Source organism: Alosa sapidissima, chromosome 6 (genome assembly GCF_018492685.1).
Source record: "Alosa sapidissima isolate fAloSap1 chromosome 6, fAloSap1.pri, whole genome shotgun sequence".
NCBI lineage: Eukaryota > Metazoa > Chordata > Actinopteri > Clupeiformes > Clupeidae > Alosa > Alosa sapidissima.
In genome coordinates, this window is record NC_055962.1 from 30,807,998 (window position 1) to 30,833,708 (window position 25,711).

General features: G+C 41.0%; 2 protein-coding genes across 8 annotated transcripts; both read left to right on the forward strand.

Annotated features, from left to right (window-relative positions):
- The first annotated feature begins 8,425 nt into the window (after window positions 1-8,425).
- Window positions 8,426-13,038, forward strand: LOC121712027. Of its 7 annotated transcripts, none has more exons than XM_042095944.1 (7): window positions 8,426-8,612; window positions 9,099-9,193; window positions 9,747-9,814; window positions 10,061-10,360; window positions 10,923-11,213; window positions 11,901-11,980; window positions 12,090-13,038. In XM_042095944.1, exons 3-6 carry the CDS (start codon window positions 9,754-9,756, stop codon window positions 11,960-11,962), a joined length of 714 nt encoding a protein of 237 aa, XP_041951878.1. In that variant the 5' UTR covers window positions 8,426-8,612; window positions 9,099-9,193; window positions 9,747-9,753; the 3' UTR covers window positions 11,963-11,980; window positions 12,090-13,038. The 7 variants fall into 7 exon arrangements, with proteins under 7 accessions (XP_041951878.1, XP_041951873.1, XP_041951874.1 ...); XM_042095939.1 differs by having other exon boundaries at window positions 8,427-8,623; window positions 9,663-9,814; XM_042095940.1 differs by having other exon boundaries at window positions 8,427-8,623; window positions 9,680-9,814.
- A 149-nt stretch (window positions 13,039-13,187) lies between these two features.
- mcm3 (minichromosome maintenance complex component 3) lies at window positions 13,188-24,092 on the forward strand. Its single transcript, XM_042095930.1, has 17 exons — window positions 13,188-14,394; window positions 15,054-15,166; window positions 15,504-15,712; window positions 16,245-16,375; window positions 16,990-17,228; window positions 17,597-17,705; window positions 18,426-18,579; window positions 18,798-18,929; window positions 19,967-20,175; window positions 20,538-20,712; window positions 21,138-21,261; window positions 21,554-21,704; window positions 21,923-22,063; window positions 22,218-22,327; window positions 22,662-22,750; window positions 23,013-23,094; window positions 23,371-24,092. Exons 1-17 carry the CDS (start codon window positions 14,320-14,322, stop codon window positions 23,567-23,569), a joined length of 2,442 nt encoding a protein of 813 aa, XP_041951864.1. The 5' UTR covers window positions 13,188-14,319; the 3' UTR covers window positions 23,570-24,092.
- Window positions 24,093-25,711: the final 1,619 nt, after the last annotated feature.

Here is a 25,711-nt window from a genome sequence, read left to right on the forward strand (position 1 = left end):
AAAAAAAAAATCTAGATTATGTGGCTGCTCTAAAAGTTTAGGTCAGTGAAGTCATTTAATTATATAGTAGCTCATGGAAACTCAGGGGGGTGTCAGGGAAGTGTCATAGAATTTTACATTTGACTTATAGTGGGAACCCTGTGTTTACAGCAACAGGCAACAAAGTTTCTCTATATTTATGACTGCTGCTAGCATAGCAGGGTAGCTAGAGTTCCAGTACACAACATTTTTACATTTTATTTTCTCATGTCTGCTGTACAATATAAGGCAATTTCTATAAAGACTACAAATTGTAAAAAAAAAAAAAAAAAAAAGTTAAACTGTCAGAGATCAGGTGTAGCTACAGTTATTTACTAGCATGGTCTTTACCTCATACAAAAAGACAAGTCCATTGAAGCCATTTAGGAAGTGATTGCATCTTTAATAGTACACTACAAAATTGCCCTTCAGATATGAGAAATTACAAATATAAGCACACTTGTACTAAAACCAGATTTGGCTGCTATTGTTTTAATCAAATTAAGCAAGGTCAATCCACAAATGCCATTTTTAGACAAAATTCTTCAAAAAGAATTTGAAAGTTAATTCTACAGGAGTTAAGTCAGCTTGACCACCAAACTGGACCAGAGTCATGAAACAAGGAAAGACAATGTCGGATAAGAACATCTGGCCTTTATTGAATTAAAGATAGAGAAAGCCCAAGAACAAGAAATGGCCCATGATGGAAGGAAAAAGTTCCATTAAGAATTAGCATTCTGAGCAGTCACTTCAGGAGTCATCATGGGGAGTCTACAGGGATAAAAAGCAGCCTTTTACTTACAATACAATAAGCCATTGCTTCAACCTGGGGGTGGTAAACTGCCAGACATTTTGTTGGGACTACTGGTTGAGTTTATGAGCAAGCTACAGACTGAAATATAAACAGGCCAGCCCACAATGTTCCATTTCTGCACCCTGGCACTAAAAGGTGTTAAGACAAAGTGACTTTGTTCAGCATGTTGGGCCAAGATGGGCCTACATTTTTACATCTTCTCTACAATTCAAGGTGACTAATACAAAAGCAGGAGATAAATACAAGAGACTAGAGATAATAAAGCACTACATTCATCGATGCCATTCGAGACCAAGCTCACAATATGCTATTGCGCCAATATGGGGCTGGATAATAACCAGCAGTTTGACTTCTGGCACTGATTTCAAGAGCTGCTGGGCTAAAAATGAAATACAACCAAGCCAGCCCAGTGCTCTCTGCACCACCGCTCTAAACATGCTGAGCGCCAGGTCTAACATCTGATCAAGACTCAATGAAATTACATTTAAATCCGTACACAAACAGTAAACACTACAAAACCCCAAACAATTACCAGTGATGGTGGTTCCATCTTGGGCAGAGGTGGTCCCATTTTGCAGATATATTACAGTGGTTAACACAACAGCATCCTCACTTGCACCATCTTGGGATTCCACACGAGAAAACCATGAAGAGAAAAAGAAAAAGGAGGAACCAATTTTAGAACCTGTGTGTCCGTGTGTCAAAAAAGCCAGCTTAATCCCACTAACAGCAGTTGTAAACAAAACATAGGCACTTCCACATAGCAAGCCTTACCAGTTTCTACAGTGTGGGCCAAAGTGGTCTGGTTTTGGGCATTCTGCATCGTGGTGGCAACCTCAGCATCTTCACTTGGTCCATCTGGTGACTCTACACAAACAAAGCCACAGAACTGGAGTACACTGGTCTAATTTTTTGTTTTAGACCCCAGTATATAGTTATAATTTGGGAAAAGATGTCATTAGTAACACTGGGCCTGCCATATTAGGTTTTTTTTTTTATTTATTTTTTTATATCTGGCATCAATAAAGTGTGATTCTGCTACACTTAAAATTGAACAGAGACTTCAGTAATGCATTTAGTAACATCTGTGCTTGCCCTACTAGGTCATGTCAAAATGGCTGCTGTGAAAAAAGGTCCATTCCTACTACCTGTAACAGGTGATGACAATAATGAAACTGATTTTCTGCTGAAGAGTTGTTCCTGGTTTAGTAAACACTACTGCTAGAATTTGAAAGACCCTGTAAACCAAATTTGGAGATCTGTTTAGAAACACCTTCAGGGTTGAGAAATGGAAACATTATGATAAACCTGCGTTCTACAGGCGCCGAGTCTCAAGACAAGTGTCTACAATTAGCTCATACTTGCTGAAGACACGTGCCAATTAAAATCAGTTGGTTTAGAGAAAGATTGGAACCATGTGGTAGGATAGTTGAGACCACCTTTGCACTGACAATGTTGCCCAAGCATAGTCAGTGGACAGCCCTCAGCTTTTGAGAGCAGAGTTGATCTTCACTGGCCATTTTTCATTATTGAACTCCAATTTAATGTACTTCCCAATGTTTGACAAAGTACATTTGTGAACTACAGGATTTTACAGAAAAAAAAAAAAAAGAGATTGAGATGGATATAGATATATATCCCCCTACCAGTTACTCCACATGTGGCAGATGACACTGTCTGGTTTTGGGGACTTGGGGTTGCAGTTACCACATCCACATCATCTTCACTAGCCCCATCTTTTGGTTTCCACATAAGACAGAAGGAAGCCAAGTCTCAAGACCAAACACAAAATAAATCAGACTTGCAAAAACACAAAAAAAAGGAAAAGGTGTTTTTTACCAGTAACATCAGGTTGTGCAGCAGCGGTCTGATTGTGGGGATAAGGTGCTGGAGTGCCTGCTTGGACATCTTCACTTGCACCACCTTGGGATTCCATTTAAGTTTAGACATTAAAATTCAACGCAACCAACTTGTAAGAACATTACATTAAATACTCACCCTCAGCTTCAGTTTGGGTCTGGTTGTTGGGATTTGGTGTTGTTAAAACATCAACCTCAGGGACACCTCTTTTCATGACATCCCTCTTTGGAAGGCCAAAGACTGCTCAAAAGAAGAACAGAGGAAATGAGTTAAATCAGGATTTCAAAAGCATAATTCAATTGCCAAAATACACTTAAAACACGTACCATTACTGAAACTAGCAACGAGAACCAACACAACAACCTTTGCCATTACAGCCATGTTGAATCAACAAAAACAATGAGAACGGTGAGTTCAAGCAGCCATTATAGAGGCTTATAAAGGCACGACACACTCATTCTCAATTCAATTATTAGAATTAGAATCACATGAGTTCCAGGTGTGAATCGTTTATCGATTCATGGGGCCTGGCCTAACAATAGACCTCTGAAGTTCGCCTACAAAAAAGAATCAAAACGGCCATCTTTGCCTATATAAGGAGATCCGGTTATTAATTGAAGCTAACTACGGCAAGTTGCATTGCAAGTTAGCTCTGGGGTAGCAAAAATCTAAGTGTGCCGCCTTCACGTACCGGAGATCACAGTAGGCAGAGGACAAAAGTGTGTTCATGTTAGGAAAAATCGCCAGATACCGGATGTCTTCTGAAAATGTCTTCTGTTTTGTACATTCTGGTGGCCTTTCTCTTTCCTGTGCATCTTCAGAAAAAAAAACTGCCTAGGTGCAATACTAAGTTGTGTATTATTAATAACCAAACCGTTTATTTTGTGTAAAGAATTTGCGATATCATGTATGCCCATAACACAGATTTAATGTTGCATGCATGAATGAAATGAAATAAATCCTAAATAATTCAGCCAAGCAAAGCAAAGCAAACTGTTTGTTTTGGCTAAGAAAACAATTCTATCATGTTACCAATTAAATGAATAAGTTGTGAAATGCTCCATCTTGTGTTAGCACAGCCCGCGCCTTTCGTTAAAATTAGTGTATATTTTTCATAACATAGTCAAAAGTTTCAACATGTTGTCTACGTTCTTTTTGCGAACAAATATGGGTTTACGTGATTTGCAGATCATCACATTCTTTTTTATTGATGGATATATGGTTATGGTTTTACAATTTACACAGCATCCCAACTTTTTTAGAAACAGGGGAATTGGGTGTTGAAGAGAATTTGAAGATCAAATTCATATCATCATACACTTCTGAAGTTCGCCTACAAAAAAGCTGCCATCTTTGACATCCGGTATCTGGCGATTTTTCCTATGGGAAAATAACATGGGGATTTTGAATTATCACACCTGTTAAACTCTCGCGGGGATGAAAACGTCTGAAATGCAGACGTTTTCCTGAACACACTTTTGTCCTCTAACTTCGAGTGGATACTGTGATCTCCGGTATGTGAAGGCGGCACACTTAGATTTTTGTTTGCAATGCAACTTGCCATAGGTAGTTAGCTTCAATTAACAACTGGATCTCCTTATATGGGCAAAGATGGCCGTTTTGGTTCTTTTTTGTAGGCGAACTTCAGTGGTTTATTGCAAGTTATGGTGCATTCATGGCACTTCGGAATGACAAGGACTGCCACCGTGGCTACTTTTTCCTACAGCAAGTGTTCATGTGCTTTGCCGTCGGAATGTGTGACAAACACGGATGCCACAAACAACAAAGGTTAAAACTTACACTCACTAATCCTAAATAAACAACTGTATTTGCTTAAAATATAGTGTAAGACGCTTGTGAAAGAAAGATATGCAGCTTTCAAGTGACAAAAAAATGGCAAGTTCCAAGTTCACATTAAAACTGTTGGACATGAAAGGCCACATGGACTACAAACGGACTACGTGATGACAAAAGTGATGACAAGCCCCTGGGCAACTCTTAGCTAAATCTAGCCCCAGTTTCCGACCTCTGACTCACACATTACGTGACGTGAATGATGCAGAATAATTATGTTTTCACTGGGAAAAAGCCCAGGCACGCTAGGTTAGCTCTGGGGTAGCAAAAATCTAAGTGTGCCGCTTTCACGTAACGGAGATCACAGTATCCACTTGAAGGCAGAGGACAAAAGTGTGTTCAGGAAAACATCTGCATTTCAGACTTTTTCATCCCCGCGAGAGTTTAACAGGATCTGACAAAAGGACCCTGAACAACCTGATCAACATTTTGGACAATGAGTGTCATCCACTCCACAGCACTATTACAAAGCAGAAGAGCCTGATCAGCTGGAGACTTCACTCCGCATAGTCTGTCTGCCTCTTCACCCCCTCCATGTTTTGAACTGTCTGTCCACTAGCCACTTTTTACCACTGGCTTACTGCTTCACTGTTTGCGTGCTATATTAGCACATATGCATAACCCCTCCCTCCATCCCACAGCCGGATTGTGTTCACACTTATACCTTTACTTAATATAGTTATATATATATAGATATAGATATAGTTTTTCTATAGTTCTATAGTATGCCTACTCTCTTATATGTCCATACTTATTTTATGCTGGTCTCTAGACTTATTCTTGCACTGTTGCACTGTTGGAGGCTACAGGGTACACTTGCCATTACACCTAAGTCCAGCAGATGGTGGTGGTAATACACTTTTGCAAACTGCCAAAAAAAACCACTGAAGAAGAACAGGCCAGCGAACCCTTCTTCTTTTTCGGTGAGCTTTTTTTTCCCGGAGTGTCTATTTACACCTACAAATTGCCTTGGCCTTTTTTTTTTTGGTTGATTGCAAACGGAGTGCATTACCACCATCTGCTGGACTGAGGTGTAATGGCAAGTGCACTGCCTCGTTCTAGCCGCCGGGTAAATAAGGCGAATTGAGAGAGACATGTTCTACTCAACCAGTAGCAGCTCCAGATGGCCATTTCAACATGCGTCATTTAGTGTTCCAGATCCACAACAGTTCAGACATCAAAGAAAATGTAGAATATAAACTCCAATAAAAGTCCAATCAATGAACTGCATGTGCACCCGCTCTATTTTTGACTGGGGCTACTTACCCTTGATTGCCATCTAGTGTGTATAGTCCTTTACAGCAGCCTCTCATTGACATTGAGAACGAAACTGTGAGTGGTGTTTTTGTGGTTCTAACTGATTCCCTGTCTAAATAGCCTATCACACGTAACCTATGCCTAACTCTGGCCACATTTACACATAGCCGGGTATTTAGAGAAACGAATATTCCCCCCCCTCCGTTTTCAATAATAACATTGTGCACACAACATTGTTTTCAAAAAACTTGTCATTTACATCAACCCGCATAAATACGCTGTCGAGCGCCATAATAACTATGCCAAACCTATGGGTGGCAGTGTAGGGAAAGGAATAAAGCCATGCTGGCCAATCAAAATCCTCAGAATCGACACCAACGACTAACACGAGCAGTAAAAATGCTGACCTCCGTGCGATCCTTCGCCTCTGCTCCTCCATGTAGAGCAGTTGTTGCAAATGCAAACAGGCCAGAAGCGTTTGCACAAAAGTAAAAATTAGTAGCACCTTAACAGCATCCATGATAATCCTGATCAGTAGCCAAAGAAACTGTTAACATCAGGCGCTCACATGACGTTAAGGATTTTCTGGCGCATAATGTGACGTTTAAGAAGCTAAAACGCCGTTTATCCCTGTTGACACGGCAGCACATAACCGGCGTTATCAGAAATCTCCACTTTGGCCGGAGGTTTTAGAAATAATCGTTTTCTGTGATAAAAACGGGGTTTTGGTGTAAACGAGAGGCCAAACCGCAGGGGAATATCTGCGTTTTCCCTTCGTGTAAACGGGGTCTCAGTTAGAATGTTCCCATGCCTAACTCAATTAGGATGTGCTATGTGATCAGTCCATGTGTATTACCAAATGTCTACCACATTCTCAGTCTTTACTTTGACATGTTTATGTTTATCACTTTCCATTACTGTTGTTTACGGCTGCTGTTGACCATTAGCTGCTAAGAGGGCAAGTGGTCAGTTGAAAGGAAAGCTCAAATTGATATCAGCAACATTTATTCAAAAAATGAAACAATACAAAAATAGAATACATGGCAGTGGTTCTGCTACATGCTGTAGGCCTAGTTATCTAAAAAACATGATTATATAGTTTTCTATTATAGCATATTGCAAGCAAATGTACTACAATGCAATCACATAAGACAGTTCTTAAATAGGGCATGTAAGGAAAGTATGTTTTACACCACTTTATGCTAAGTAAACCAAATTAAAGGAGCTAGTTGTCATTTCAGTTCAAAACCATTAGTTGTTCTGTGTAGTACATTTGATGCCGCTACAACTATTTTGTTTACATACCTTGTCAGTCTCCATATTGGACATGACAATGAGAACAATAGCACGCAAATGGTTAAGGTGCATGCAAACTGCGGTTCACAGGATTTCCTTTGTCAGAGCAATAAAAACCACAAGTTCATTCACTTGCATCCCGGAGCAGAGCAGTTTGGATCCACTGGAGACCCCAAACTGTATTTTTTTTTTTTAAACATCTTTAATCACATTACTGTAAATACATGTATATGTTTTAATGCTGTTTAATTAATGCTATACTGCATTTATTCATAACATGAATAACTGACTTTAATATAACCAACAGTGTCTGATTAAAAAAATCATATTTTTTAAACACTTAAAGTCCACATAGTTTCAAGTATCATCATGAGCAAGATTTCCCTCCTCACTTTTCGAGAGAAAGTATGAGAAATAGATAGATAGATAGATAGATAGATACTTTATTGATCCCCAAGGGGAAATTCAAGGTCTCAGTAGCATACAGACATCACACACAACATGCACTTACAGCAGAAATGGTAAATATAAGTATAAACATATCACCAAATTCCACTGTACAATAGAGACAGTAAAAGATAAGAAAAACTAACAAAACTAAATACGAAATATACTATATAAATTAAATTTAAAAAATTCACAGTGTGCTTGAGGGTGATCAAGCATGAGACGCTTGCAGTGACAGGGCCAGGACCGGCCTGTAGTTCTGTGTGCATGGTGAGGTGCTCAAGAGAGTGAGTGTCATGGTGAAGATGCAAAAAGTAGTCCAACAGTAGTCCTGTAGTTCTGTGTGCATGGTAAGGTGCTCAAGAGAGTGAGTGTCATGGTGAAGGTGCAAAAAGTAGTCCAACAGTAGTCCTGTAGTTCTGTGTGCATGGTAAGGTGCTCAAGAGAGTGAGTGTCATGGGCAAGGTGCAAAAAGTAGTCCAACAGTGCAACAGTGCAAGAATAAGGTCTAGAGACCAGTATAAATCGACAAATAAGAGAGTAAAGTATAATGTAGACAAGGTAATATAAAAAACTATGTCAGTGCAAGAATAGGTTGAGGTAATAGGGTTACAGCCATTCAGTATTGTAGCAGAAGCAATTGGTCATGTGTGCTAATATAGCATGAAAAACAGTGTAGCAGTAAAACAGTAGTAAAAACATTAGGCTGTGGACAGTAATAAAACAGTAGTAAAGCAGTAGTGGGCAGTCAGTACTCAAACATGGAGAGGGTGGAGAGGCAGACAGACTATGCAGAGAAGTCTATCTCTCCTCTTCTCTTTAGTGAAGCATTGAACAGTTCAATGGCCCTGGGGACAAATGACTTTCTCAGCCTTTCAGTTGTGCATGGCAGTGAGCGAAGTCTCCAGCTGATCAAGCTCTTTTGCTTTTTAATTAGTGCTATCTCTATTACCATGAGTGTACATATATTTCTATGAGGTTTAGAGAGTTTGTAAAAAAAAAACAGGTGACGTAACAGACCAGTAAACTGTAAACACCAACCAGTTACGGACACCATGGAATAAAGGTACTCTAAAGGTATTCTTGTGAAATTAATTCTCAATAGCAAAATTCATTCTTAAATTCCTTCTGTAATTTTTTGATTTCAAAACACAGTTGACACAAAACACACCTGATTGGTAACTTACCCTCCGCAGGGTACACCACATGAGGTTTAAAGAGAGGAACAGCATATCCTTCAGCTCTGGAAAACACAATAAAAAGAGAATGTCAGAGGACATATAATTATATCATAATCGCATTTAAACAGTAGATGTGCCAGGTGGGATTAGGCTAGATTTAGAAAGTAGCCTACTGTTTGGATAAAAAAGGTAATCCGAGTATTGCAACCACATTTTGGTAATAATTACCAACAGACTTTAGACTCAGAGCATTACAGAAAAAACGTTATGCCTGATAGTACTTTGTAGTTCTCTGAGGAGAAGGATGTGCATGGATTTGGGTGATTCTGAATAACTTGTATTGAATAACTTGGATCTTTTCTGCATCACAGAATTTCCAACAAGGCTCATCATTTACTTCATACTGCTGATTGTCTGGTACTGGGAGTGCATGAGGTGGTCAACAGGAGGAATCCGGAATACAAAAGTGAGAATGACTGCAACAGACCTTTGACTAAAACGTTTCTAAAAAGAAAATGTCTTCTGTTTTGTACATTCTGGTGGCCTTTCTCTTTCTTGTGCATCTTTAGAAAAAAAACTGCCTAGGTTCAATACTAAGTTGTGTATTATTAATAACCAACCAGTTTATTTTGTGTACAGAGAAATTTGCCATATCATGTATGCCCTAATTCAGCCAAGCAAAGCAAAGCAAACTGTTTGTTTTGGCTAAGAAAACAATTCTATCATGTTACCAATTAAATGAATAAGTTGTGAAATGCTCCATTAAAGCATTTCACAACTTATCCGTTAAAATTAGTGTATATTTTTCATAACATAGTCAAAAGTTTCAACATGTTGTCTACGTTCTTTTTGCGAACAAATATGGGTTTACATTGCAGATCATCACATTCTTTTTTATTGATGGATATATGGTTATGGTTTCACAATTTACACAGCATCCCAACTTTTTTAGAAACAGGGGAGTTGGGTGTTGAAGAGAATTTGAAGATCAAAAGATCTAGCGTGTGCTTAATCTGCAGAAACGTCATGGCTGTAGAGAAAGGAACATGCACACTGTTGATTTTCTGCATCACCATCCTCCACACTGGTAAGGGGCGCTGACTACAAAAAGAGGACATCCCACCTGTACCCCCCACAGAAGTCTGAAATTATGCAATGAAAACAATACAGTATAATGATGAGTTTCAATTTCATTTTCAATTTAATTGTACTTATAAAGCGCCAAAACATTACACATGTCTCATGGCGAGTTGACATCAACACTGTGTGTTAATTTTTTAAATAGAAAATTTGTAAATAAATGATGGATTTTTCATTAACATTGCTCTTTTAGGTGTGAGAGGATACTGGGACAGATATAGGTATAGAGCTGCTGGAGGACATGTGTTGCTGCCTTGTGCTGACATGTGTATATCAGACTGCCATAATACCGTTTGGACCTACAGCAACTCACAAGGGCAAAAATATGAAGTGATGACTTTTGGGAAGGTCCGAACAGACAACACAAAGAGAGCTGAGAGAATGAGCCCTGACTTCTGCTGCAGACTGAATATTGTTAATGTCACCGCTGAGGATGCTGGAGAATACTACTGTGGACCAGGGGCTGGAGAGGTTTATCTCCATGTCCTAGAAAGTAAGTAGTATTTCACATGCTTGTAGTGGTTTATTGTAGGCCTACTGATTGCATATGACCATATTTTTCCTCACAAAATTCACATCAGTCTTTTTGACAAGTGGATTAGTGTTAAAAAACACTGAGTATAGTTAGTTATTATTATTGAAAATCCTTTATATTATATATTGAGTTTTTTAGCTCAGAAGGCATGCTGTCATGATGAATAACCAGCATTCATCAATATATCAACTAATGCTTCTTCATTTTTGCATATTTGTATTAAAATTGTTTATACCTGCATGAACACCTCAATGCATCAGCATGCAAAGAAGACCTAAAAGCCACAGTCTACCATATATATTATTAACTATTATGCTCTAGCTAAACTATCATTGTACTATTTCATTTCTCTTTCACAGCCAAAACAATTAACCAGTGTTTTCAACCATTAGTTCCATGAAATATAATATTAGTTCATCTTCATAACAGTATGATAACGTGATTGCGAATGCATTGAAATGGCTTAAAGCTTAATGTTGCGCTGGATTCTGACCAGCTCTCATCAATGCTTCTTCTGCAGTCTCTGAACCCCCATCAATATCTAACAATGGGACGGACGGTGATGTCACTCTCTCCTGCATCTTGCACACCCATGAGGGCTGTGAAAAAGTGTCTTCTAATAACAGGATTCATCTGAGCTGGATAGATGAGGAAGCCTCCACACTGCAAGAAAATGCTGACCATCAGATCCAAAACATATCTACCTGTCACACCACACTCAAAGAGTCGCACCTTCACCAAAGGGAGAAGACATGGAGATGCCAACTGACCACCAGATGGCATAATATTACAGCCACGTACACAAAGTTTGGTAAATGAGTAAAGCTTATTTTTTCAATTCATCAAGTATTTCTTCACCTTGCAAAGTGCTGAAATGGTTTCATGTGAATATTTGTGGCACATCCTCACGGACAGAGAGAGCCTATTCCACCCCTTAGTTTAGTGCTTCCCTAACCTGTGTGCAACGTCCAGGAACACGTGGATTAGGACCACTCCCCTTAAATGACCCCATGCCAGCAGGTAAAGAAAAAAACAGAAAAGAAAACCCCACCCCCTTTGCAGTGGACATACTAGACAAATATTGGGATATGAGGACAGAGGCACCCTCTCACACACTGATTAATGAACAACTCTAAGAATAAGCCAGGGTCTTTTTTTATGATAACGAGTGTACACTGTCGTTTTTCCAAAGCAGCTTTAATCGGTTCAGTTTTGAGTAAAAATCTGAATATGCATTTACAACGAAATAGCATCATCTATGCATAACAGCTCCAATTAACTCTGTTTTGGCCCCCTGACAAAAGTTTACACTCATTATCATTCAAAAATAGACCATAGGTTGTTCTTAGACCAGAGTTGTCCTTTTAAGCTCTAACAAAGACTCCTTGAAGCACCATTAACGGCTTAAAATCACTCCTTTCTTCTCTGAAATATACGTTTTGTATAAATTTAATTTCCATTCATGTCTGAACCTCTCACTTCTTCCTTCCTATCTCAGATCCAACCGGAGGATTGGAACTTATGACGGAATCTGATAAAATGGGAAAAACAAGAAAGTGATCTCCAGTACATCTTAAGGTACAGTTACAATGTTTCAATAAACATGTTTGAATGTACTTTGTATGGTTGATAATCTTGCTTAATTATGACCTCAGACATTCTGTCTGACATTTATATATCTCCACAGAGCCTCTTGAAGCCATTCAACCTCAGGTTTTGGAATAACATCACTTCCCTTCTACATAATCATAGCATTTTTGGAGATTCAATTACAATAGCCTACTCATAGTTTGTTTTAATGAGTTATATACATGGACGCTACAGTGTGTAGGATTTAAGGCAAAATAGAAATAGAATATTCAACAGTTTTCATTAGTTTATAAGACTAATTGCTGTTGTCACCAGCTCAGAATGAGCAGGTGCCCCCACCATGTTGCGCCGGCATCTTGCAAGTTGCAACAGTAGCCCAGAAAGGTCAAACCAAAACATTGGCTCAAGAGAGGGCAGACAGTATTCTTATGGCACTTGACGACCACTGTATTTCTCCTGCATGAGATGGAGTAGTATTCAGTTAGTTGCAATTCATCGATCTCACCACTAGAGGCTATGCACACTGCTTTACTTCATGGGCCTTCAGTATTTCACAAGAAGATAATTACTGACTCTATTTAGTCCTATTTACAATATACTAATTCTGCATTTTCCATTCTGATACTGAACTACTGATACATTATGCTCTGAACAACTGATATTTTTCATTAGCCTGATCATCCAACATGACTTTTAGCACTTTTACATCCCTCTCCCTATGCTACAGACCTTTTATTTATTTTCTTATTTCATCACACGTCAAAACACACACACACACACACACACATCTGACTTTCTCCAACTTTTGCACATCTCTATAGAACTTTTTATTTATTATTTTTGATTTCTCCTCCATCTATCTACCCATGTCCTTGATTGCCTAGCCTTTCTGTCCAATCAGTCCCTTAATCACAAAGACATATCTTATTTCAAAGTCAACAAGAACACAATAGTTAACCTGTGGCATGACCCCTGTAAGTGATTTAACTTTTTTTCTGCATTGATACAAGCATTCAAAATGCAAATAAAGACTACCGCGAAACCCACCATATAGCATTTCTTCTTCAAACATGTTCACCAACTGACACTCAGTGGAGCTATGACTACTGTGAATACTGTTGACAACTCTCAAACAGCCTGACTGCACCATAACATCTGACAGCTTGGTAAAAATGTATTGCTGGGTCAGGAGTAGAGGTGGGACTGAGGACACACACAAGTTTAATTAATGTCTTATTACCACATTTCATGAGCTAGTTTCTACCCTGGTGGTCTAAACATGTAATTACTTGGGCCTAGTGAAAAGGAGGAAACAGAATAAAAAAGTGAGATTATTTTGCCTACACACACACACACACATCATTGTTTAGGCCCAAATCTACATAATTTGTTTCACTTAATAGTCATAATATAACTTAATGTTATGAAGACCTGCTTAGCCTACATCATCTATCCCAGAATTGACTATTTTGAGATAAAAAAATATTTTCTGTGATGCAGTTTTTCCTATTTAAATAGTCTATTAAAGCTGTGGTCACGCTTGTCACATGTCATGCTCCTGTGTAACTGATTGTAGGCTATTGATAAACAACATTAAGTATCCATTTTTTATAGGCCAACAACCTTTATAGCCTATGGGCCATAATGTACATCCCAGTTTTTATTTTATAGGAGCTGTTTTTTAAGCAGGCCCCCAACTAGTGCATGTATGTTAGTTCTTATCTTGTGTAACTCACTGTAACATAAAACAGATTAAAGTGTTCATGTGTAGCCTGATAACCCGAGGAAACAAAAGGTTAGGCTATAGGCTAGCTAGCCTACCTGATATAGTGTATCAACATTCATAACACTCATGGGAGTCTACAGCACATCTTCAAACGATACTCACACATGTTGCACTGTTTTGTGCTTACTACGATTATACCTTGTTTGCAATACCTTTCCACAAACACTCCTATCTCTCCTCTCAAATCAATACACTGCACTAAACATGCTTAACTGAGTAGCCTATGCACTGCCCAGCCCATTGTATATTTCGCTCCTCTTCTCACCGCATGCACCGAGAAGACTTTTCGCGGGAATTATTGAAAGGAGGTGGGATTACTTTCATTCAGTGTTTTCTATTGGTTAAAACGACAGAACGCGCAGAATATGCTAATTACATTCACCATACTAACCAATAGAAAAGCATATACCAACCTCGTGGGGGCTGTGTGGCGCGAAAAGTTGCAAACCCTCAGGAAGAAGTGCCGTCGTTGTAGAGTCTGGTTGACTGTGGATTTCTGGACCTTTTTTCTTATTAAATATCTTAATTGTTCATTCCAAAAATGGCTGCTGAAGTAGTTGACGACCAAGCGATGAGGGAAGCTCAGAGGGACTATCTAGATTTTCTTGATGATGATGTAAGTATCCTTTACTCGATATTCTATTGTCTCAACGTTATCATTCCTGAATTAAGTTCGTTTTCAACCCTCGTGCTAAACTGAACCAAATATTTAGGTAATGCACTCAAAACAAGTTTTGTTATGTATTATTATCAGCTACGACTTTTGTATTTGTCAGATAGAAGCGACTCACCGATATTATTAGCCAAGTAGCTGCTACGTTAGCTAACTGACCGAACAAAAAGGGGCATGTAGTGAGACCCTTAACTTATAGTTGTTCTTGTAACTGGTCACGAAACGTTAATGTTCGTTTGAAGTAATGTTAACCCCCACACGGCGTTAGTTGACCAGTTATAATGTGTTAGTAACATGGGTTAACGTTGGTGCATAATAAAGCACATTATTACGGTAGTAACACATTATACGAAGTTGCATTATGTTAACGTACTCCACAGCAGTATTAGCAATACCCTGCTTAGCACAGTTAAGTAAGTAAGGGATAATGTATTGTCCGCCGGTAATTATCAGAAAATAAGTCCCGACAGGGAGAACAGAACCCCGACGGGACTTATTTTCTGATAATTACCGGCGGACAATACATTATCCCTTACTTAACCACGGGCATTCATGTCTGCATTTGCTTTGATGTTTTAACTCGTATTTTTCAATTCTTGTAGCAAGATCAGGGCATCTACCAAAGCAAAGTGCGGGACATGATCAGTGAAAACAAATTTCGCCTTATCGTGAACATCAACGACCTCCGGCGGCGCAACGAGACTCGTGCAGCTAGGTGAGTGAGACCGTTCTCATTTGGTAAGACTGGCTGACAGCATGCTGAATTTTAAAGAGGTCTGACCTGCACAATGATCATTCATCATTTGGGGATTTAGGTACTTAGAGGGTTAAACAGTCTACTGTCTAGATGATGCACACATTTAGTTTACATCCTTTCCTCTCACAAAACTTTTTTGAAAGTTTTAAAGTTCCAAGTAAGGTACTGCAACTGCAAGTCTGCTTAGTTTTGCACAGTTATTGTAAACGGGATGTCAGATCATCCCTGTTGCACACATTGTGACACATTTAGTCTTACACACAAGGCCCTTCACTGATATCCTGATCTTCTATAGGTTGATGAATAATGCCTTCGAGGAGCTCCTTGCCTTCCAGCGTGCGCTGAAGGACCTGGTGGCATCTGTGGACGCAACCTACGCCAAGCAACATGAGGAGTTCTTTGTGGGGCTCGAGGGCAGTTTCGGCACCAAGCACGTAACCCCCCGCACCCTCACCTCCCGCCTGCTGGGTAGCATGGTGTGTGTGGAAGGCATCGTCACCAAATGTGAGTGCCCTCTCTTCCATCACAGTGTCATGCAACTCTGAAGGCGCAACATTAGTATGTTGTTGCTACATTGTAATAGTAGTGTTATCCTAACTGACAGTGCATGGTAATTAAACTGGATTTCATTGTCTCATCACCCAACCAAACTTCTATATTGTTATTCAGAGTTAATTATAGACCCTTTCAACAAGGTAAACAAAAACAATGCTTGAACGTTCTATTTGGGCCCCAATCTACTTCCTCTGCATTAAGATAACATATGGAATGTTAAAAAGGAAGTCTTGTGGGGCCAACTATGATGCTGATAATGGAACTCTCTTGAAAGGGTCCATAGAACAGACATGTAAAAGAACGTTGAGTCCGCACACCAGAATCTGCTCCTTAGCGTTTTTTTTTTAATGGTATTGTCACCACGTGTAACGTTTCGGGCCCTAGCCCTTCATCAGACATGAGTTAATTATAGAACAGAAAATGAATGAAAACTGTATAGGCTTTATGTGATCCAAATACTGTCTCCTTGCCATCCCTAAAGGTTCGCTGGTGCGTCCCAAGGTGGTCCGGAGCGTACACTACTGCCCAGCTACTAAGAAGACTATGGAGCGCAAATACACGGACATGACTTCACTGGACGCTTTCCCCTCCAGTGCTATCTACCCTACTAAGGTACGCATTGTAGTAGAGCCTCACTAAAAATATGCAATGCAGCAGACTGTCTGTTATGTAAGCAGTACAGCGTTGTGGTCTAAAACTTGTAGGCCCTGACACAAGTATTCAAGACATTGGCTTGCCTGAGATGTAGCTGTTATGTCAATATGTAAATACAGATCTAAGTACAGATATGTTTGAATGTTAACCTTTTTGCCAGCTTTCTCAAACTAGCTCAGGTCTAAGCACATTACAGGCTCTCTTGAGGAACCTAATGTTTAAGTTCATGTCCCGATTTGATGAGTCACAAAACTGTATTATAATGATGCTCACAAGCCCCAGCTGCAGCACGGTCAGATATCAATCATATTTGTGGAAACTTTGGTATGGGTGCCTGTTAATACTCTCATGAATCAGAGTATGTTTGTATGTGCTTATGTATCTATTCCTTTTTTGTTGTTGTTGTATGTCTTGCTGTTGGGTCTAGAGCCTGTAATAAAGTTTAGATATTTTTCTTTTCATATGGATTGACTATCTAACTGTCTTCAGTTAGTACCTGGGCCCTTATCCCCCCCCCTCCCAATAGCTCAGACACAGCCCTAACCCTGTCCCCTCCCTGTACCCGCCCCCAGGACGAGGAGAACAATCCCCTGGAGACGGAGTTTGGTCTGTCCATCTATAAGGACCACCAGACGGTGACGGTGCAGGAGATGCCAGAGAAGGCTCCGGCCGGCCAGCTGCCCCGCTCCGTGGACATCATCCTGGACAACGACCTGGTGGACATGATCAAGCCCGGGGACCGAGTGCAGATCATTGGAACCTACCGCTGCCTCCCCGGCAAGAAGGGTGGCTATACCTCTGGAACCTTTAGGTAACAGAAATGGTTCCTCTCTGACTTCATCTTTTAAAAAGTGTTAAGTATCCTCTGGATAGAGGATTTTAGGCTGACTCAAGAAAGACTTTATAATGCCTACACACCAAAATACATTTTGGTGAAGTGTGTTTGATCTTGTAGTTGTGGTGTTTGACTGAAACATTTTAATCCAGTAAAAGGGGCATGTATCTATTCCAAGGTTTTACAAGAACTTTCCGTCTCCTTCAGAGACTAAAGAGAAAATTAAACAGCAAAGAAAGCCAAGTAATGCTGGCATATAGACAGAGCAGTTTTTGCAGGATCAAGGAACAAATTTGGGCTAAGTGTGTGTCTTAACATGAAAATGTTTCCCCTTCTTGAATCAGGACCATCATGATTGCATGCCAGGTTAAACAGATGAGCAAAGAAGCTGCTCCGTACTTCTCTGCCGATGATGTGTCGAAGATCAAGTCCTTCAGCAAGTCGCGCTCTAAGGTGAGGAGCACCAGCATTGACGGTCACCCAGATCAACACGAGCCTGTGCATTTACACAGTGAAACCTCAATCTCTTTGAAGTATTTCCTACCAATTACTGTGTAAAATTAGCCTAGAAATCTAGACGCGCCCCTAGCGGCAGCAAATTACATTTGTCTGCCAGGGCTAGTCTAGCAACTCTCCGTTGGCTTGTGAGCTCCAGAAATCGAAACTTAATCAGGCTAATGAAATTGTATATAGAGTCGTTAGGTGGGCTTAACATAATGATTGATGGCAGGAGTTGCAACGGTTTGGCTTGAATTCTCTGCTACTTGAAAACAAATAAGATGGATGTTGCTGCTGGCGAACAGTGTGACACGAGTTAAGCTTTTATTAAGTTGGCAAACGTTTGAACTAGCCAACTAGCTCTGCTGGTGGGAAACGCATGGGACTCATAGCGCTGCCGCTGTCCTATTGCGTGCAGAGGGAATTTGAAAGACAACTGATTATCCCGCCCCTCGGACTGAGCACTGCAAACGGTGACTGCCCAGACCCTACATTTTAATGTGGGTCTGGCTCGTCAGGCTAGTGTAACATCAAATCCCTCTACTAAGTTACTTTTCAAATAACTATAGTGTTCAATCAGTTTTTCTCTCTTTTTTCCCCTTCTCTTCTCCTGTCCTCTCCTCTGTTCTCTCCTCTCCTCCCTTTTCTCTCGTCCCTTCACACTCTTTTCTGTAGGATGTGTTCGACCAGCTGGCTCGTTCCTTGGCGCCCAGTATCCATGGCCATGAGTACATTAAGAAAGCCATCTTGTGCATGCTCCTGGGTGGGGTGGAGAAGGTTCTGGAAAATGGCTCGCGTCTTCGTGGAGACATCAATGTCCTGCTCATCGGTATGTCCCGCAAGATGAATAATTTTCACTTCTTCGTTACCATTTAATTACAGTGGATTTTACTCACTGATGACTCGATTTGCAGAACAAAAATTAACAATTGTCACGATTGAGGCCAGATTTCAGTTATCTCCTCATGGTTTTCCCCGACTTTGTTATTGTTTGTGGTGACCTTTCTAATTCTTGTTCTTCTTTCTCTTCGCTTCTCTGGTTTCCAGGTGACCCATCGGTGGCCAAGTCCCAGCTGTTGAGGTACGTTCTGCACACGGCACCGCGGGCGATCCCCACCACTGGCCGAGGTTCATCCGGCGTGGGTCTCACTGCAGCCGTCACCACCGACCAGGAAACAGGTACTCCCCCCCCCCCCCAGATCAGTGGCTTAATAGACCTCTGAAGTTCGCCTACAAAAAGAACCAAAACGGCCACCCTTGCCCATATAAGGAGATCTGGTTGTTAATTGAAGCTAACTACCTATGGCAAGTTGCATTGCAAGTTAGCTCTGGGGTAGCAAAAATCTAAGTGTGCCGCCTTCACGTACCAGAGATCACAGTATCCACTTGAAGGCAGAGGACAAAAGTGTGTTCAGGAAAACATCTGCATTTCAGAAGTTTTCATCCCCGCGAGAGTTTAACAGGTGTGATAATTCAAAATCCCCACGTTATTTTCCCATAGGAAAAATCGCCAGATACCAGATGTCAAAGATGGCAGCTTTTTTGTAGGCGAACTTCAGAAGTCTATTGTCAGATACAGTATTTTCGACAGATGTATGCAGTTCATTCCAAAGTACCGTAGCAGTGGACTGAGAGCACAGGTGATCTCCACAAGCATCAGGTCATTGGCCTCATCTACAGAGATTGTTTTGCATCAAAGAACCATGTGTCAAACTAGCAGCTGTCTGTACAGATGTCATATGTAGATTTACTTAAACTGTTTCTAGACTCTGCAACTCAATCATTAAGTGTGCGGGTGTATTTAGTTATAATACCTGTCCTGCAGCGTGTGTGTGTGTGTGTGTGTGTGTGTGAGAAAAAGTGAGACGAGAAGAGTCCCATGGGAGTATCACTGCTCCTGACGATGTGTGAATGTGAATAGACAAACTGACTGCTCTTTTAATAATGCCCCTGTCAGTGAGACATATTTTGATCTGTTGCCCTGCCTTGAAAACCAAAAGACAACAATTTTATCAGCAAAATTCTATAGCTGATGTTTTTAGTAAGGCCTCACCTTTGAAGGTTTTAGAATTTCTTACTAGCATAGATTTTTAAAAATTTAAGCTTCTATAACACACAATGCTCTGGCCATTAAATAGCCTTAGTTGCTGAAATGGCCTTAAATGAAACAAACAGACAAACTGATCACTCTTTTCCCCTTCTTTTCCCTCGTCCAGGCGAGCGTCGCCTAGAGGCTGGCGCCATGGTGCTGGCGGACAGGGGAGTGGTCTGCATCGACGAGTTTGACAAGATGTCTGACATGGACCGCACGGCCATCCACGAGGTCATGGAGCAGGGCCGCGTCACCATCGCCAAGGCGGGCATCCACGCCAGGCTCAATGCCCGCTGCAGCGTGCTGGCAGCTGCCAATCCCGTCTACGGCAGGGTAAGCTCAACACGACACCACCGGCACCTCAACTAGATTGGTCATTTCAAACCCATAAAAGACCCTATTTGGTAGCAAAGGTCAGTGTGTGTTTGTTCTGTATTGAGAACAACACACACACAGACATGAACAAGCCCTTTAAAACCAAGTTGTCACCATCACTAAGCCTTTTGCCAGTACATATGTAAGGTCACTAACTACAGCCAAGAGTGAGACTTGCATTATATTTATATAGTCTTTTATTTATGGTCTTGCACAGTACTTATGATCAACTACTGTTGTTTTTGTGCTCCATAAAAGGGCTTTATAAAAGTAAAGTGCTTTGCAAATGACCTCTGACCTCTGTTTGTGCCTTGCTGCAGTATGATCAGTATAAGACTCCCATGGAGAACATCGGGCTGCAGGACTCGCTGCTGTCGCGTTTTGACCTGCTCTTCATCATGCTGGACCAGATGGACGCAGAGCAGGACCGTGTGATCTCTGACCACGTGCTGCGCATGCACCGCTACCGGGACCCACGCGAACAGGACGGAGACGGTACGTCTGTGTGTGTGTGTGTCTGTGTGTGTGTCTGTGTGTGTGTTAGTGTGTGTGTGTGTGTGTGTGTGTGTCTGTGTGTCTGTGTGTGTGTTAGTGTGTGTGTGTGTGTGTCTGTGTGTGTGTTAGTGTGTGTGTCTGCGTGTGTCTGCGTGTGTCTGTGTGTGTGTCTGTGTGTGTGTGTGTGTGTGTGTGTGTGTGTGTGCGTTAAAAGAAGTATTTCTTAATAGCATTGCTGTTTGTTTACAAGGACATTTGTACATTTCTGTGATTGGTTCTGTGAGTAGTTTATCCCAAGGTTTTCTCAGGGTGTTCATACCATGGTTTTCTGTCTGTGTGTATTAATGTGTGTGTGTGTGAGCAATAAGATAAAATACTGTATATCTGTACTTTGTGACACTTTGCTGTGTGTGTGTGTGTTGCAGTGCTGTCCCTAGGTGGCGCCGTGGACGTGCTCGCCACTGAGGATCCAGACACCACTCAGGAGGAGCAGGAAGAGATGCAGGTCTATGAGAAGCACAACAACCTGCTGCACGGCAAGAGACGCAGGTAATGTTACCCATACATCAAAAGACTTTGGAAAGATTCTTGAAAGATTGGAGTCTTTTAACTAATGCCCCCCCATTCAAATTTTACTCAAAAGTTTACAATCTTTCAAGAATCTTTCCCAAATCTTGTCAGTCTTCTGGTGTAAGGATGCTTTAGGCCGCATGCCACAGGAACTAATTTCTAATTCCTTTAAAACTCGTTCCATTCGTAGTATTGTCTTGTGATCCACAGTTGCGTTATAACCAGATTGACTACAAACTCACTGTTCTCCTCTGTGTTTGTCCTGATCCAGAGATAGGATTGTGAGCAAGGAGTTTATGAGGAAGTACATTCATGTTGCCAAGGCGATCACTCCTGTGCTGACCGGCGAAGCAGCCAGTCACATCGCAGAGGAGTATGCTAGGCTCCGCGGCCAGGAACAGCTGGGCTCTGACATCGCCAGGGTAAGCACACACACACACACACACACACACACACAGAGCCTTGTATGTCCATAGGACACCCTGGAATAAATCCATGAAGAAAGAAATCCCTTTAAGATGCTTTTTGGGCTTAAAACTAGAACATTTTGTGTGTTGGTAAATAGAAGCTTATGGTTATACTAACCTGCACATGAGCGTATAGACTGAGTGTGACGGTCTCCTCTTGTCTCCTCTCTTAGACGTCCCCAGTGACCGCGCGATCCCTGGAGACGCTGATCCGCCTGTCCACGGCTCACGCCAAGGCCCGCATGAGCAAAGCCGTGGAGCTGGAGGACGCAGAGGTGGCCGTGGAGCTTGTGCAGTTCGCCTACTTCAAGAAGGTGAGTGGCCTTCCCGTTGGCCTCTCTGCGGGTCTCCAGAAGAGCTTGAGGCTTGTTTGTGAATCTTTTTGTTCTCCTTTTGCGTTTGTTGAGTTTGTCGGTGTGTGAAAGTTGGATTGACCCTATTGCTGTCCTGCCTTGTGCCTGTCGTCAGGTCCTGGAGAAGGAGAAGAAGCGTTCGAGGTCAGAGGGACGCGACACGGAGTCTGAGGATGAGGAGGAAGAGGAAGACGTGGAGGACACACCACGGCCACCACGCAAGAGGTAAGATGTGTCATCCATTTTGTGTGTGTGTGTGTGTGTACTGTTTCATATTAGCAATAATAGGAAGCATGTTTATTTGGAAGAGACGATGCTTCCTATACCCTTTAATCTGTAAACTCATGATAGATTGCTGAACTGCTTTAATCTACTGGATTATTCAGAAGAATTGATTCTTAATGTAACTTGACTTGTAAAGTGGAATCAAATAAAGTATATAAAATGTGTGTTTAATTCCTACACATGCAGTCTGTGTATGGTCACCCATGCTACTTCCGTGTGTGATTGTGTGCACTCATGGTTTTTTTCCTTTTCTCGTGCCTTCATCGGCCACCAGAGGTCGCCGTTCAGCTGAGCGCAGGCCCTCTCAGAGCAGTGAGGCATATGACCCCTACGACTTCACCACAGAGAAACAAATTCCAGAAAGTAAGTTCTTCTTCAGACTGCAGCTGATGTTCCTCAGCTTCTTTACATGCCACCCCTTTGGACCACAGTCTGTTCTTGTGTTTGTGTAGTATCATGGATGACATCTTAAAATTAGCAGACCAAAATGTATTAAATATAGTACTGATATAATAGTATAAGTAATATTATATTATTGCATTATATGATAATATATTCAATTATATTAAATTATTAATTGCTTTTTTTCCTGAAAAATATAACTTTCTTATTTCCTGTCTTGCAGTTCACTCCCCTGCTCCCAGACCAGCTGAGGAGACCACAGAGACACCACCAGAGAATGGCCACACTGAGGTCTCACCAGACAGGTAAGACACTTTAGTCTAACTACAGAATTTCACTATCGTAGCAGGGAAATTTGACACTTGTGAAGTGTTCACGTCGTATTCACTTTGCTTTCGATGTTGTTTAAACAGGAGATAGTCAATTTATGCATGAGTTTATGCTGATTATTCCTTCGATGCAACATTTCAAGTCTGTTTCCTGTTAGGTGTTCATGCAGAGCAAACAAAGTGTGACTAGCAGATTAAACTTTTCTAGTGCTATTCAGATGAATACTTATTTGACCACCTGTGTGCCCCCAGGCTGAAGGCGTTCAAGGCAGCGTTGTTGGACGTGTTCCGTGATGCCCACGCACAGTCCGTGGGCATGAACGCCCTGCTGCAGGGCATTGGCAAGAGCACTGCTGCGCCCTTTACCCCTGACGAGGTGCGTGGCAGCCTCTCACGTATGCAGGACGACAACCAGGTCATGGTGACTGATGACATCATCTTCCTCATTTAACACGGAGGAGAAGAGGAGGAGGAGAAGGGAGGCGAGGAGCATCGTGGAGAGATAAGATCTTAGCTGTGCAGGCCCCATGTGGCCTAGTCTGAGTTTTACACAGTCGTACCTACACAGATTGAAAAGCTACCCTATTTTACCTTTCAGATTTACTTTTAAAGTTCATCTGTGTTTTATGGTCGAAGACGATTCGTGTCGTTCCTATGTGATTTGATGTTTTCTATCTGATCTTAAACAGGGTCTGAATTGAGTTCAGATTAGACATCATGATTCCATTCAGTATGTTTCCAGAGTGCAGCCAGGGAGACCTGGTAACCAACTCATGTTCTGATTAGAAAATTGCTTAAGAGGAACAGCAGGGCTGCATCATGTAGGATTCTGGTCTGTTTTTACATGGTTTCCTTCAAGGAGGGTTGCTTGTCTTGTACATATTTTATTTTTTATTTGATTCTTATAAAGTCCTTTTATTGAAGAAGAAATGTGGCTGTGTTACTTAAAGGACAAATAAATAATATGTTATCTATTCCAGGGTAAAGTGTCTAATTTTCTTAATGTGGAATGCGGCTATATTTCCAGTTTGTGGTATGTGACCACACCTTTGTATATTATCTGATAATAGGTAAATGTCTCAGTGCATAAACATGGTTGATAATGATTTATGAACAGTATGGTTTAACATTGTGTGTGCCTGCACGTACCCACCTAATAGTAGAAACACCTAGTACAAATTTGGCCTAAATTCTTAGAGACTTGCTCGCACTAGAGTGAAATACAATAGTATTTATCCTCCACATACAATACAGGCCAAAAGTTTGGCCACACCTTCTCATTCAATGCATTTCCTTTATTTTCATGACTATTAACATTGTAGATTAATCAAAACTATTAATGAACACATGTGGAATTATGTACTTAACAAAAAAGTGTAAAATAACTGAAAACATGTCTTATATTCTAGTTTTTTTTTAAATTTAATACCATATTCAGCAAGCCATAACTTGACAAATATTAATCTGTGGGCCAAATAACATTGCATTTATTCATAATTTTGATGCCTTCAGTGAGAATATACTATGTAAAGAGTCATGAAAATAAAGAAAACGCATTGAAATGAGAAGGTGTGTCCAAACTTTTGGCCTGTACTGTACACAAAATGTTTCATCCATACGTCACATGCTCCTCTGTTGTGAAATGTCCCTCCTCCCCTTTATCCTTTTACTACTCTACACACACTCACAATTCCCGTAGGGTATATCTCGTAATCTCCGCTGTAGGCATTTCCAGGACCAAGGCCAGCTACCAAGATAAACATACCCCCATCAGCTTCTAGGTCGAGTTACTCTGTTGTGATAACCGTCGAAGGGCCAACCGAGTGGTTCTCATGCAGTGTGCCAAGGCTCGACATGTGAGGAAAAGTGAAATGCGCCGTGGAATGTTGAGGAACCCAATGTGCTTTTTTATACAGACTCATGAGACGGGCTGTAGGGCTGTTGTTACGACCCTGGTGGGTCTCTTTTGGCCCCGCCAACTTCTGTGCCTGTGCTCTGTCTCTCCCTCACTCTGTGCCAGGTGACTAGGTGTGCCTAGGTGTACCCAGGTGTGTGAGATCACTCTTGATTGGCGTGGGGATTAGAAGCCTGCTCTCCCCATGCTGAGGGCTCTCTTCTTCTCTTCCGACGTTGGCTTTTGGTTTCCGTTTCGCTGTACATACCCCTAGACACCGACTGGCACTACATTCTTATTTTACACTTCATTATACTGACTTTCTTAATCTTCGTTACAATAATCTTTAATATTTTAAATTTACTTATTATCTGCGTGTGGCCTCCCCTCTATGTTTCATGCTTGAGCCGGTATGTAACACTTTTTAAATACATCAGTGGCGCCGCTTCTTAATTAAAAAGCTCATTCAACATCATGTGAGCATATGCCTATCGCTGTGGTCTCAGCTCATGAACATTCTACTACTGTTATGGCTTATAATAATGTGGGTGATATAATTTATTATCAGTAATAAGTTGGTAGACCTTTGGTGTGCCTTTGAGAACCTCTTAGTTAAAGTCTAACTAACCCTCCAAGTTCAAACATTTGACTTATCTGCAAATCAATCAATAAATAGAAAAAAATGATGTAAAGGTATAC